The sequence below is a fragment of the Mizuhopecten yessoensis genome, unplaced genomic scaffold, assembly GCF_002113885.1.
Source record: "Mizuhopecten yessoensis strain PY_sf001 unplaced genomic scaffold, ASM211388v2 scaffold10799, whole genome shotgun sequence".
In the NCBI taxonomy this organism is placed as follows: domain Eukaryota; kingdom Metazoa; phylum Mollusca; class Bivalvia; order Pectinida; family Pectinidae; genus Mizuhopecten; species Mizuhopecten yessoensis.
The window spans coordinates 253,030-267,880 of NW_018408727.1; the positions used below are offsets into that span (position 1 = coordinate 253,030).

The 14,851-nt window shown below is 36.1% G+C and overlaps 1 protein-coding gene across 2 annotated transcripts; it reads right to left on the reverse strand.

The window, feature by feature from the left end:
• Positions 1 to 3,655: 3,655 nt before the first annotated feature.
• LOC110462549 (chromosome partition protein Smc-like) lies at positions 3,656 to 12,886 on the reverse strand. Of its 2 annotated transcripts, none has more exons than XM_021516536.1 (3): positions 12,725 to 12,886; positions 7,937 to 8,004; positions 3,656 to 7,699 (listed from the first exon to the last, which is right to left on the reverse strand). In XM_021516536.1, exons 2-3 carry the CDS (start codon positions 7,994 to 7,996, stop codon positions 6,533 to 6,535), a joined length of 1,227 nt encoding a protein of 408 aa, XP_021372211.1. In that variant the 5' UTR covers positions 7,997 to 8,004; positions 12,725 to 12,886; the 3' UTR covers positions 3,656 to 6,532. The 2 variants fall into 2 exon arrangements, with proteins under 2 accessions (XP_021372211.1, XP_021372213.1); XM_021516538.1 differs by lacking the exon at positions 12,725 to 12,886 and adding an exon at positions 11,161 to 11,250.
• Positions 12,887 to 14,851: the final 1,965 nt, after the last annotated feature.

The following is a 14,851-nucleotide window of genomic DNA, read 5'->3' on the forward strand; positions in this document are numbered from 1 at the left end:
AGTTTATGGGTTTACCAATATTTTCTAGTTAAAACTATCTCTCCAGTGTATATCGGTATAATAAAACGGTTTAAGTATGTTCTCAAGTTTTACCATATATTTTAAACCAGTATATCTTGCACAGTACCAACATTATAAGACGTACTATTATACAGTTAACGTATGGGGGTTCGCCTCGGGGTCTCGGGACACAAGAAAATTGCCATATCCCTCAACCCCATACTTTTACTGTATAATAGTACATCTTATATAATCTTGTACTGTGCAAGATACATGTATACTGGTTTACAATATATGGTAAAATTTGTAGAGAACACGCCTAAATCCAATGTTACTTGGGTGTAAGTTACAAGGTAGCTGGTGTACGTTATTGTTCTAAATATTACATGATATACAGTACATGGTCTAAGGGTTGTGCAATATATATATGTGATATAATGTTTCACCCTACACGTTAGAGTGTTGTATTGGTATAAGGTAAAATAATGTACAGACTCGTTTCGTTTTGTATAGTGGTACCTAATTGGTATACACAAATAAATCGCTCAGTCAACGCTTGACAAAGGGACCAGTCGGTCTTGAATCGTTCAATACATTCACTGTTTGTGTATAAAGCAATAAAATTTCAAAATGAAATGTTGTGTGAAATAAAGTAAAGTGTCATCCGTTTTAAATGCTGTCAGTATCTGGTATATTAATGTGTATATATACGGTTTGTTAATGTAGTGCGGTTAAAGACAAAATGATGTTCAACATGTTTAAGTGTTGCCGAGAACAATATTAAATTTTGTTCATGTACATTTTGTGAAAACACACTATAAAGTATATGGAAAAAATACAGTTTATTGTAAAATGATTGTTATATAACATTAACAATATCGTGTGGACTGGTAGGTTTTATTGTACATAGGATTAAGGTCACCTTCTAGCTTCGACCTTGAGGGAGTTTCCCTTTAGATCAGTGGTAGAGCATCCGACTAGGAACCTGGAGATCGAGTGTTCGATCCCCAGTGGAAGCACACTATTCCCTTTCCTATTACACTCGTAATAAAATAACAAGATGAAATGTTGTATGAAAAATATTCAAGAGCAGAGTAAACATTTTCTCGACGCAGCATATCCTCACTCACATGTTTGTTCCCTATTCTACTATAAAGTTTTAATGGTATACCGAGTAGGGCGTTTAAACTGTAGCCTTAGTGTTGTTCCATTTTTATCAGGTTTTTTGGTATATTTATATATGATGACACGTTTAGTATCAACTCGTCACGTATGCAAGGAGAACCTATGCTGGTAAAGCATGGTGCCATATGTGTTTGGCCATTTATTTTTGCAGAAGGTGTCTAGAGGTCCGACCGACATGACTTGCTACGTTTAAATGAAATCCGTTAGACCCCGTGCGAGCCATGATATTGAGAGTCAAAGGAGGACAGTCAATGACATATCTTTTCTCTGTTTTGACAAATTCAATATACTTTTAAAACATATTATTTTAGTCAAAATCAATTATTTAGATATGTTTTCAAAATATTACATCAATGAATTAATTGAAACATGAATGAGTTGCTTTTAGTTCCATTCAAAGTGGACCCTCATTTTCACCATAAAACTTTGTTCAGAGAATAATAAATGTACCTTGTGCTTTCCTTGTTATCACCAGGAAAGGGTATCTAATATATATACATGCATGTTCTATTATATGCACTTTACCCCCACCCCAATAGGTCCCAATTGGTCATGTACCATGTAACCGGAACCTTAAGGTTCCGTGATGGAAGTGTAAACAAAAAAAGGCAGCAAAACTACTTCCCCGGAAACATAAGTAAATATGAGCTTTGTTTCGGTTGTGCGACTTTGAGAAAAAAATATTGATTTTGAAATGTTGAATAATCTGGTCATGAAATAACTGGTAGCCAGAAATGAACGCCATTTTATAGAAACTTAATGCCAATTTCAGTCTGGTAACTTTCTGTTCGATGTCTTGAGACCCCGTACTAAACGGACCAAAGTTTGGCAACTTACTTGACGTCTCCTTAAAACACTTACACGGACCTCGTTTTTTTCTTCTTTCTCAAAACAAGACAGCAGCTGCTTTAATCATCTGGCCGATATGAATCAGGCTCAGCCTCAGTATCGGGCAGGAGTTAATTCCACTTATTCATCATCGATCGCCAGAGTCAACACCCGATCGAGTATTTGATCCAGATAAGATTATTAAATCATCCGTGCTTAGTGAACTAGCAGGGGACTGGTGTCCTATCACAATCCTCAGGGTGTTATGACCTATTTCGCTGACCTCTATCATAACACTTATTTAGATGACGATTGACAACATTACCAATTCCTTTAGCCAACACTGACACTAGATTGCACTTAGACCAATTTGCTGATCACTGTCGAAATTACGTATTTGGTTGATAACCTGACGACAACGGACTCCGACAACTTTATCTATTAGAGGACCCAGACGACGTTACAACATCTAACTGGCACATGGCTCAAGTTGCTCAAACGTTGGATAAGTTTAACAACTGGTTAATGCAAACAAAAAAATGTCGCCTCTAAGAAACGAGGAGTTTTAAAGCAAAAATCATCGTTAAATACACCAATCGGAATTTGTTCCCTAACCGCTGGTTCACTCTAACCAAGCTTGGTGCAACATGGACCTGCATTTAGTTGATCATGACGCCATTTTTTTATCCTTAAGATTAAGTATTGAGCTAACCTTTACGACATTCCTATCATCTATATAACTGACACCTTCATGACAACATTGCGTCAGCATAAGTTGTTATTGACAATATTTCTTAACTTTAAAGTACCTTGTGCTTTCCTTGTTATCACCAAGAAAGGGTATCTAATATACCAAGAAAGGGTATCTAATATGTATATACATGACTAGATATTCCGTATTTAGCTTACCTGACGACATTCCTTACTTAGCTAACTTGAAGACATTCCTTGTTTAGTTGGCCCTGATGACATTCCTTATTTAACTTACCCTGACGACATTCGTTTTTTAGTTAACTCTGACAACATTTCCTATTTATTTCACCCTGACGACATTTCTAATTTAGCTAATCCTGACGACATTTCCTATTTAGCTAACCCTGACGATATTCCTTTTTTAAGCTAACCCTGCGACATTTCCTATTTACCTAACCCTGACGACATTCCTTATTTAGCTAACCCTGACGGCATTTCTTATTTAGCTGACCTTTTTGACATTTATTGATAATCATGTTATTATTTGAACAGCATCACCAAAAGGACTTTAATCATATGGTTTCTCATCCTGCAATCGTGAAATTAAGAAAGGTTGTGCATGCTGGGACGGAGATACTGTACCTGGGTAGGCTAGACTGTTAATTTTGAAGGATATATAATTGTGAAGTTTTATTTAAATATGACCATCATAACTATCATATCTCTCTCACATTCCTATCCTAAATTAAAATTCAAAACAAATCTGTTAGCTTCAAAATCCAAACCAGTGCTTTCTTAATTCAGATCAGCCCCAGTATAACTTTGCTATAATATATTCATGTGAAATTGCAAATTGAGCTCTAGTCGGCTTTGTACGATTACAATTCCAAATATAATCGACAGAAAAAAAAAGTAAAAACATAAAAAACACAAACAATGTAAATTCTTGTCCTGTTTTACTACCAATCGAGTCTGGGTACGAATATATTTTGGATCGATGAAAACATTCAAAGTTGTCACGGTGCCAAGAGTTACCTCCCTTGTATAACAGAAAACCGCTAACTTTGTGTTATGCACAATTCATTTATTGTACAAAATAATATAAATGAGGAAATCTTTTACATACATATATGACTCTTATGAGGTCAGCACCAAATAAGGAAATGATAAGTTAGTCTTTATAAGTAATAAGTTTTCATGTAAAACAAGATTTTAAACAAATCAAATAAGTAACAGATATGTACTGAATTAAGATTGTTCGGATACCAAACATTTCTGTTACATATTTCATATATATGTATATGCGGGTGTAGCTCTCTGATTTCGAAGATGTTAACGTTCGTATCATGCTGTTACCAGGGGCCTTATTGTAAACCAACTCTCCTTATTGTTTCATTTTTGGCCCCTGTAGTATTTTTATTTTATTTCATTAACATTATGCATGTAAGTGAAATGCTCACAAATTCCACGTATCTCATTAACCTACTAAATGTGCTAAATGTGTAATAAAGAAGAAAAAAATCGGTATGTACTTTGATTTTGTAATATTCATACATAGATTGTATATATATAATTATAACAATACCAGTCCATGAATATATTATATTTAAACACATGACAACCACTCAAAACTACACGCAGACCTTCGATCACAGGTTGTTTGTTGAGATCAATTTAACAAAACTTGTCTAACCTCTAGCGTAATTATACAAAACAAGAGTCGGCAACATCCTTTATCGAAATGCCATTTACTTAATATTAGGAAACCATATACGCGGATGGAGATAAAAGACGGCTCACATAGCCGGTTTAACTCCACAATCTACACAAGTATCGGGACTGTTCATGCGTCAGTAAACGTCGGAAACAAACTCTGTCACATGAAACAAATATCAACAAATAAAACGTATAGCAATTTAACATTTTGTTATAGCGTGGAATTGTCTAAAACGTTTGAAACTGTAACCAATAATACGCCAGCAGATCAAACGACACAGCATCCCCTGAAATAACTGCACAGTCAGTACAGCGATTGATATGAAGGGCTCGATTGATCGAAACGGTAAGCAATTGATTAATTAGGACTTGTAACATACCGTAATCATAACAACTAGCTGATACTTAAAAGGAACAAAATTATTTTAAACAAAAATAAAATATCGGCGAAATTAAAACTGTGGCAAGCAAAGTTAACATTAAAAAAGGGGAGGGCTGTATAAGAGTTTTTTTAATGTAATAGAATATGTTAAAATGAATTTAAGATATTTCTAACCGAATTAAAGACATAATTATGATTATATATGATGTATCGAGTGTTTGTACCCGGTAAAATATTTCCTCAATTAACAGAGATATCTTTTTCTTAAGCTTTTAAAGTTAAGTTAGCTCGTCATTCAAAATCTCTATAACATATTTAACTGTTGAAATTTATTTATTTATTCACTTGATTCTAGCGTGTGTGTTATAACCAGCATTGAAATAATAGTTTTCAGCATACGAGCAACAGCTTAGTTAAAGATGGTTTTAAGACGATATCTGTAAATGAATAAAAATCAGACAATGTCTTGATGCAAATGAATGATGATTAAGGTCACCTTCTAGCTTTGAGCTAGAGGGAATTTCCCTTTAGCTCAGTGGTAGAGCGTCCGGCTAAGAACATAGGGATCGCAAGTTCGATCCCCGGTGGAAGCACACTATTCTCTTTCCTGTTTCAATAATATTGATCAACTATTGACTTTTGTCGAGGTCGATACGATGTTATATGAACCTGATAGAGTGATATCGACCGAGGAAAGGAACAACACAGAGAGCTACATATAGTGACGTCGTATGGTAAGCGGTAGACCCAGACATTTGATGAAACGTTACGAGAGGAATATTCAACATGTTATTCAATTGCTGTACTTGTTTACATATAAGAAAATAAAAACAAGAAATAAAATTATATTATTAATACATTCATATAAATTCATACCTGGTGTAACTATCACAGAAAATGTATCCAGTCACACTTCTATCACAGAAATCTCGTTCTCATCTTCTATAATCAGACATATTTATGATTATCTAAAATATTGTATAGGGCTGCCGTTCAGTAAGGAAAACACTATTGAACTTTTGAAAACGGTGCGTACGTATGCCAATATCATAGAACCTTTAGCTATATAAGTAAACAGTAAGTTTGCCCCCCTGAGTTATATTGAAAATTTTACTATATAAAATGAATAACAGTACTTGTATTTTGAATCTGGGTTATAAAATAAGACCGTTTTTAAACGTTCCAAAACGTTTTTCTTAGTGACCGGAACCAAGCTGTACACACTAAATCGGTATCACTCAGACTCTTGGCACAGGATACTCGGCACTTCTATGGTAAAACAGCTACTGTTCAAACGTCTACATCATCTATACTTAACCAGCATTCTCCTCCAATCACAAACTTTCTGCGTTTAAAAATCCAATTGGTGTAATCTTGCGTTAATTTATGGTACATCGATTCTCATAACTATAACAGCAAGGCAGTAGCTCTTCAAAGCTTCAAAAAAGTAACTTAGTGCTGACTTCAGTTAAATCCCTTGGGAACTAGACGCTAATGGTGATCTTTAAACAAGTCAGACGTTTCGCAATCATTTCGGTTTGAAGCTATAAACAGCACCGGAAAAGATTAACATACGGAAGATTTTACACCAAATCCGACGACAATCATCCCTTCCGTTTATTGTGCCTTTATTGAACGTCTCTGACCGGAAACGATTCATGTTTCCTATACACAGCACTGAAGCATTTAACTTCCGGAAGATTTTGCACAAAAAAGCAAATACAAACGTTACTTCCGTTTATTGCGCGCAGATAATGCATTTATTGAACGTCTTTGACCGGAAGGTATCCATGTTTTGTCCTTGGATATCGCGGGAAGAGCCTGTTGGGAGGACTTGACACTGTTCGGGACAGACGCCCTTGTCGGAGGCTTCAGTGTGCCAGGACCTGCGTTCACATTACTGAACCTTGCTGTCTGTGAACCTTGCTTGGGCTTAGGGAACTGGTTCACATCCAGCTGTTCTCTATGACTGCTTCGGGTGGCTACGTGCTCATGCGCAGGTGGCCTGTTGCTCAACAAAATGTCCTTAATGTCTCTGACGTCGTTAGATATTTCTTTGTTCTGTTCTCGGAGATTCCTCATCTCCTCGTACTGTTGTTTCATCACTTCACGCATACGCTCCACTTCCTGTCGCATCGCTCGCGAGGCTTTCTCCAAATCGTCTCGAAATTTCATGTTCATTTCACTTTTTTCGAATTCCATTATCTTGATCTTCTTACTTTGTTGTTCTATAACATTTCTAGCGCGCATCAATTCTGTTTCCATAGAATTTAGTCTATCTTTCATTGTTACAAGTTCGTGTTTGAGCTTTCGTATTTCTTCATTTTGGTGTTTATATACTGTATCGGATTCCAGATGCCTTTTAACGTCCTTCAGTTTGCTGACTTTCTTGGAAAGTTTATCAGCATAATCCTCCGTCTGCTGTACGAGATCACGTAGTCCGTTAATCTCGTCCATTTTATCAGAGATTTGTTGATCCTGATCGTCCTTTTCCTGTATAAGGACATCAATTCTCTCCTCCCGATTGGTTACGGAACCTCGCAGCTCGGCAATCTCCGCCTCTTTTTCCCGAAGCGCCCTCTCTTTCTCCGTCAGCATTTTCTTCTTCTCTTGCTCGTGCTGCTTAGACTCGACGTCTATTCGAATTCTCAACGTCTCAATTTGGTGTTCGAGTGTCTTGTTGAGGTTTATAACCGTCTCCAGCACGCCTATGGCCTCAGGAGGGACATTGAAAGCACCCAGTGGCTCCCCGGGGTCAGTCATCTCCCCAGTCGACGGACGGGAGGTCGATATTGGAGTGGACAGTGAGCTCTGAGGAGACAGGGTGTGTGTAGTGATCTCGATCTCCGGTACCCTGGATGCCATCCCCTTTCCCTGAATTCCTAGCTCGTCATCCTTAACAAAACAAAACATAGATTTGTGGATTAAAAAAACAAACTTACTGTGTAAATACTCTTAACTAAGAATTTATTTTCAATGCTCAATAAATACTAAAGGGATGCATATAACAGATAGAAGAAACCAGCCAAGTTCACAACCGGGTTCGGTAATGCTCATCTGATTTATCATAAGAAGATTCAGAAGTAATCATCGTATCCTACGCCCTACTATATATGTCATTATCTTGCTTACCCTAGTGTGATCCATGCTGAGGTCTGGTCGTGATGGCATGACTTGACCTCCACTTGCCATTTTAGGACCTGAAACAGAAATTCTTTCTTTAATTGCGGTATGCAAACATCGGATACTAGTGCAATTATACCACCCTAGGTTGCAATGTAGAGGAATAGGTCGAATTCAAGAGAAAATGGATTTCAGTTACTCCTTTGACTACATGTGAATTTGATCCCAGAAATCACAAAGGAACGACCTACCACGGTAAGTGTAGACACTGTGATATATTTCCGTAAAGTGGATCCCATGTCTTGCCCTGTGTCCAGTCAGGACTATCCCTATAGAAATAGTCATTGGCTGTCTGAGTGTCTCAATCAAAATGACCGAGGTTTTCATTTACCACAGGTTTTATGCTAGGAACTCCAACATGTCAAATATACTACAATCCCGATCTTGAACTTTAATTCTTTTAGACGATTAGCGGTGCTTTCTTACGCGTCAAAAGGTCAAACTTAAAGTATTAGAGCATATGGTCCATTATCAAAGAAGGTTTAACGTCAGTTAATCATATTACATCATACATTATATATGCATATAAAGTTTATACAAACATAAACATTATATTACGTGACTAGCGTCTACATCGTAATATCAACGTATGTAATGCTATAGTATTAAAATAATTTTTGACTTTAAATACTGTATGGTTTCTGAGGTATTATGTGCTGCCAAAGACCAACCCATGCAGCCAATCCTATGTTATATACATACAAGTATAGGCGATGTTTGACACGTAAGTATGCAGTCGGCAGCTGTGAGTGACATTACTTTGCGTTACAAACCCGTGCTCCTCACAGTGATGATCAGCTCGACAGTGCACAAGTGGACAGGAATATATGGTTTTGGGAGTTAAACTGGTTTTCTGGAGGTATTCCAGAAGACGGTATAATCTGTTTGTCATGTAATAAAACTGCTCTTCTTGGTAAGTCTGTAAGTTTATGAATTAGAAGCGACTGGGTACATATAATTAATTGTTGATGATAGAATGTTGTATAAGACTTTGGAAGTATCGGTACCAGGGGGAACAAGAGATTAGTTTTACAGTGCTGATATATATATATATACAGATCTTTATTATTGCAAGATACAGAAAACAATGTTCAAATACTGTATAACTGTTTTGATAAATAAAAGGATTGCATAAAGTGGAAAATAAACAATATACAACAGCTTCGACATTCAAGGACAAATGCAAAACTCAAACTCGATACGAATGACAGGCTCTGATAAGACACCTAAACACAATTTCAGCCAATATACATGTAGACTCCCGCAAAAGAATCGAACCAGGTACTTCGTAATGATTAGCATTGCCTGCACCAACGATATAGGGCACTTCTCTAGTCGTGGTAGACAATGATTTATCTTAGTTTAACCTCAGGTGGAGTAAACCTTAGCTTGACAGTTCATTAGAGTTTATCTGGAAGGTTATACTACATAGAGTCTGCAGCCTCTAGAGTTGCTAATTTCTTGTTCCGGTGAATAGCTACTAAATGGGAAGATAATTTGTCAATATTTTTTTAAGAATTATGGGAAGACCGTTTTCAGTGTTTACACTCGTGTCCCATGATTTAAGCGTGTACATGAAAGATGGTTTGATCACACATTCCATGCTTGAGCATGAAAACGGTGTCATGAATACGGGCCCTAATTGTCAGATATGTGTAGAAAATGTGAAGTGAACTTATCTGTTTTATGTTTGTCCAGATTGAGCATAGTGTAAGATTACACTGATGTCAATCGCGTCTAGTCTTCTAAAAGCAGCACAGAGCTGGCAAATGGTCGAGCTACATCTTAGAAGGAACATTGCAGTCCTTGCAGATTTGAACAACCTATTATCTTATAACAGGTAAAGTATCTTTTGGTAAAAGAGACCATAAAAATTGTCTATATGCACTCGTTCAAAAAAACCTGGTTTAATTTTGAAATGAAGCTGAATACAATTTAGTATTAATGTCACATTTGTTCTCCTGTCTTGTTTCTCTATTTCAAGGTAATTAATTAAATATTATAGATGGGACGTGCATGCTATTTTGCTCTCTGTTTATAGATTGCATTATTTCACTTTTATTCTGTTTGTGAAAAGGATTGTTCAAATACATACGTACCTTTGGCTATACATAATGAATGACTCATGAGTCCCGCGTTAAGGAATAACAACCAAGTTAACATAAATTTAAAACGCAATATAAAGAGTCCAGCTGATTTCGGTATTTTCATAAACGTGCTACTCAGTTTCGTTACTGTTAACCATCAATATTCTAATTAAGTTTGTAAAGATATCTTTATTACATGTGTACGTACCACGTTTTTAAATTGTATTTGAATTGTCTTCATGTGTGTTCATTTCGACTTCGTGTTGTGATTAATCTTTTATCATTCTTTGTTGAATAAGGCTATGCTATATCTATTGTTTCTATTTTACTTTATATATCTATTATGTACACAGATGTTTATACCAATACATATATTATGTATGAAGTTTCGCACCTTACATTAATATGTAACGCAGTCAACAAGATAATAAATTGTCAATACTACTGGTTACTTTAGGAAGAGAAAAGAATTTCTAGTTCTAGCAACTGGACGACTCGCAGCCATATCTACAACATATACCCATAAAAATTGTAATACGAGCAAAACAAATGTATCTGTTAAAGCTTGTGTCTAGATATGAGGACCATTGTAGAACTATTTTTGCTGAAAATAGATCTTTAATTGGAGTATACAAAAGTTAAAGGAGATCATATTCACAGAGCAGGACGTGGATCATTTTGTGTTGACGTCATTGTGACACTGGTTCCTAGACATGAACGCTACATGTCAGATTGGGGATTTCTAATCTAGGTCTAAGTATTGCGGTATGGAAAGGTGCTGTATGGAGAATAATGTTAACAACTGCAGTTAACAATACAGTAAACTTTATTTGTACACGATCTTTTCACACAGACAGACCCACATTTACAATTGACAATTGTGCACAATTGAATATCATATATTTTGATTTTCAAGTGTGATCTAATCAACAGTTTTTTTCTTCATGTTTTAGAAAGTATTAATATAATTAAGTAATAAATATTCATGTTGTGGACAAAACTTAAATCAACAAAAATCCAATGCTGATCGGAACATGCTTTTAGTAGTATAGACCGGATATAACAAAGAGAATGTTTGACACTTACCAGAGGTGTATATACTTATCAGCCGACATGTATGACATGTTTGGTACAGCTTGTGTTATCGACCCCACGTAATGCACCGAGCAGGTAACACTGCACGTAAACCAATGAGTAATGTGCATCCAACTAAACAGTGTCAAATGTGGGGTTATCAAGCTAACACAATGGCAATTAAGCCACTTTATAAACCAACTCCACGTCCGTCAACACTGATACTTCAGTCTAAAGCTGCATGTTTCAAAAGGGCAGCGACTTTACATATAAATGTAAAAGTGATTCCAAGGATAACACTGTGTCAAATAGACCAACTTTATATTTGAATATTTTATGCATCCCCAAGATGACAGAGAACGTTAAATGCGTCCTGGAGATGGCATTGCGTCAAACAGACCACTTTGTATATGGATGATCCACACTGTCTTCAGACTAACACTGTTTCAAATAGACAACTTCGTTTATCAAAGCTAGGTACATCCTCATCCTACTAAGGTGTCAAACAGACCACTTTGTATATGGATAATCGACACTGTCTTCAGACTAACACTGTTTCAAATAGACAACTTCGTATATCGAAGTTTAGTATATCCTCTGTCAAACAGACACTATATGTACTTATATCCATGTGTTGAATTATATCAAATGCACTACTTAAACAAGTTAAAGGTTTACTCTTATATCAATACAATCCTTCCTCCAATTCGTCTCTTTGCTGATTGGCTGTTACGGTGTTAGCCGATCCGAGTTTTCCTGTCAGATTATCATTGACATATCTTAGACTTACAGAAATGTCATACACAAACCAATTAATGTAATTTAACTGTATCTTATTGTGGCGTGTCACTAGATCGCCATTAACATACTACTCTTACCAAGTGAAATAAACCTGAAAGCGTGTAATGTTAATCAATGGAGTAAACAATCGCTGAATGTAATTTTTCCCACCTGCTCCCGTTGAAATAACCGGTTTTAAAATATTTGAGACTGAAATATCAATAATGTTAGTGATTATCATTACCGTGACTGTTGAAGTAGAGTTAAATGATATAATTGGGGAGCACGTCTCGGCCAAATGTCGAGCCAGACGTGTTTCTACAGAGGGGTTGAAAGGTTCTATGTATCTAATAAATGTCGACTCAATAGCACTACAAACAACCTACAAATGGATGTGTAACGTTATTTGCGATCTTTAAACCATTTAAATTGCATGGCTTCAAGTCAGTGCTTGCCTTGTGTAAGTTTGTATATATATATTGCGTATACATTCTGTTATCTCTGTCATGGCAGGGGACACATTGGTATAAACATGTATACAGTAAATACGCACATTGCCAATACATACTTGACATCAACTCTTCAGAAATATGATCACCACTCGTTTTTAGAGACAAATGTTACTCGAGAAATATAAGTAATCAGATAGTAACATCGCATGTTAGTGGTGCATATAATATAATATATCTACCCGACAAACGTATGGTACTAGGCCCGCTACGACCGGTGACAGTATATATTAGCAGTGGGAGATGTTGATGCACAGTAGTCACACATTACCTAGTTAATTACCTACCTGCAATTGGTCACACCATTTGTTTTGGTTCCTGGTCACGTCCAGGTGTCACAATCCATGTTCTCCTTCCTAATCACCAACAGACCATGACATCACGGTTGAGATCGAAGCTTCCCAAAGTTTACCTACCTAAGTACGTATTGATCAAGTCTGAGCGATACCTCTGTATTACCACTCCATGGGATGGGTACTTACCGAGAGCTGAAGTGGATGTTTGTCAACTCATTTAGAAGTATTCTCGACGTGTCTATGTCTAAAAACACAACATGTATACACAGGATACAAACCTGGACAGACGCCACATGTGGGACAGGAAATGCTTTTGTTTTTTTTGTATCGACTTTGACTAAGATTTTGTCCTTGCGTGTTCAATATGGCGTTTCGTTTTTACTTGGACAGGCTAAAATTCCCATTGAACTTACAAATGAATAATGACACAAAAGTGGGTCTGTAAGAGTGCATAGAGACAAACACATGTATTTGCATAATCAAAACGAGAACGTCAAATGGGTTAAGTTAATGAATCCAATATAATTAACACTTCATTTTAAACATTTTCATTCTTCGAAAATTTAAATACACCCTACAGGCACAGGAGTACAAATATTATCTATCGGGTTAATACATTTCTTTCCATTTTCATTGGATGTGATATGTGCGTTTTGCTTTTCTCTTTAGCATCAACACACCTGTCGGTCTGCTTTTACATAGCTGTGATACCGACCATTCACTAGAAACCGTTTAGGCAAACATTTTATTTAACCTTCTAAAATTTCTCGTTAGAATTAGAGCTTCTATAAATGTCATGTGTGCAATTTATAAAATGTTACAGTGGAAAATGACGAATTCTGATTTATGATGACGTAATATGTGTTCTCAAATAATAAAACGAGTTCATATGCCTGAGACATACCTGTATAACCTTGCTATAACGAACTTATTCCTTATGATGTTCAAAATAAACATGTTTCACTGTATATAATAATCACTTTCTTATTTTGATTTTGTTTTGATTTAAACAGAACATTCGTACGACTTATTTTTTTATTTGAATATACCGTAAACAGGAACATGTTCACCGTAGATGAACTTTTTCGACCTCCGTAATAAAGGCGAATTTATCATAAAGCAAATACTAGGAAACAAATTAAAAGCAATAGCAATTTAATATGAAGGGCGAAACTATGACTGGGCGAATGGAGAATTTACCGACGAAGAGCGAAAGTAAGACTGGGCGAAAGTTGCCAGGTACACAGCTTTGCCGACGGAGCGATCCCCAGCGGTGACACGGCCTCCATTGCGGGTGTATCCAGGGACAAATACGAATGTGGACTCTTTCTTCTGACACTGACGGGCTGAAGACTCGGATTTTAAATGTTCAATACACAACTATAACATTTCAATGAGATCAATAGGCTGCCATGTAAACACACTTAATCAGCGCCGAGAACTACACTGTGAAATGAGTCACATTACTAGTTACAATTATATGTATTATAGTTATTTATATGGGTATTTCCATACTATTGTAGTCTTTTGATTTATTTTTTTTATCAAAATTTCTAATTAACATTTTTATAGGTAATCTGTATCTAATTCGACCTTTAAATATAATGGCCAACACGTGACACTGTACATGTATTGTACAGGAATATATTAACGTAGGTATCCCTTATATGTCAGTTATGTACGACAGGCTATATCATTTGATGGTTCCGTCTTGCTGATACATGATACCCCTAGAGATGGTATGATACAGGGAATAATTAATAAACGTTATAAAGGATATTGTAATCAGCAGTCTTAATTAATGGTATGGCTGCGTTAGGTTATAATCCAGAGCTTCGTAAGACATGTATAAAATCAAACTTTGTAATGGTTCCTAGCAAGGACACAATGTTTAAAATTGCCGTAAAAGTTGTTTTTGCTGATTAATTTTGTTTAATGGACAGTTATATGAAATTTAACAACAGAAGTGAAAAACTTAAAATTAATAATAATTCGAGGTTCTTATATACCGCTTTATCACAACCTAGTTTGTAGGTCGTCTCAAAGAGGTTCACAAATTATTATCCTTGGTTATAGGGCCTTTGCAACCAGCCAATATCGTTCTCAATTCCCTGGGGA

Bases quoted from the DNA above. Each gene is read 5' to 3' on its own strand.
- LOC110462549 (XM_021516536.1), bottom strand. From the start codon at position 7,996: ATGGCAAGTGGAGGTCAAGTCATGCCATCACGACCAGACCTCAGCATG. The intron at 7,700-7,936 runs GTAAGCAAGATA...TGTTTTGTTAAG, and splicing joins TCAGCATGGATCACACTAGG to GATGACGAGCTAGGAATTCA.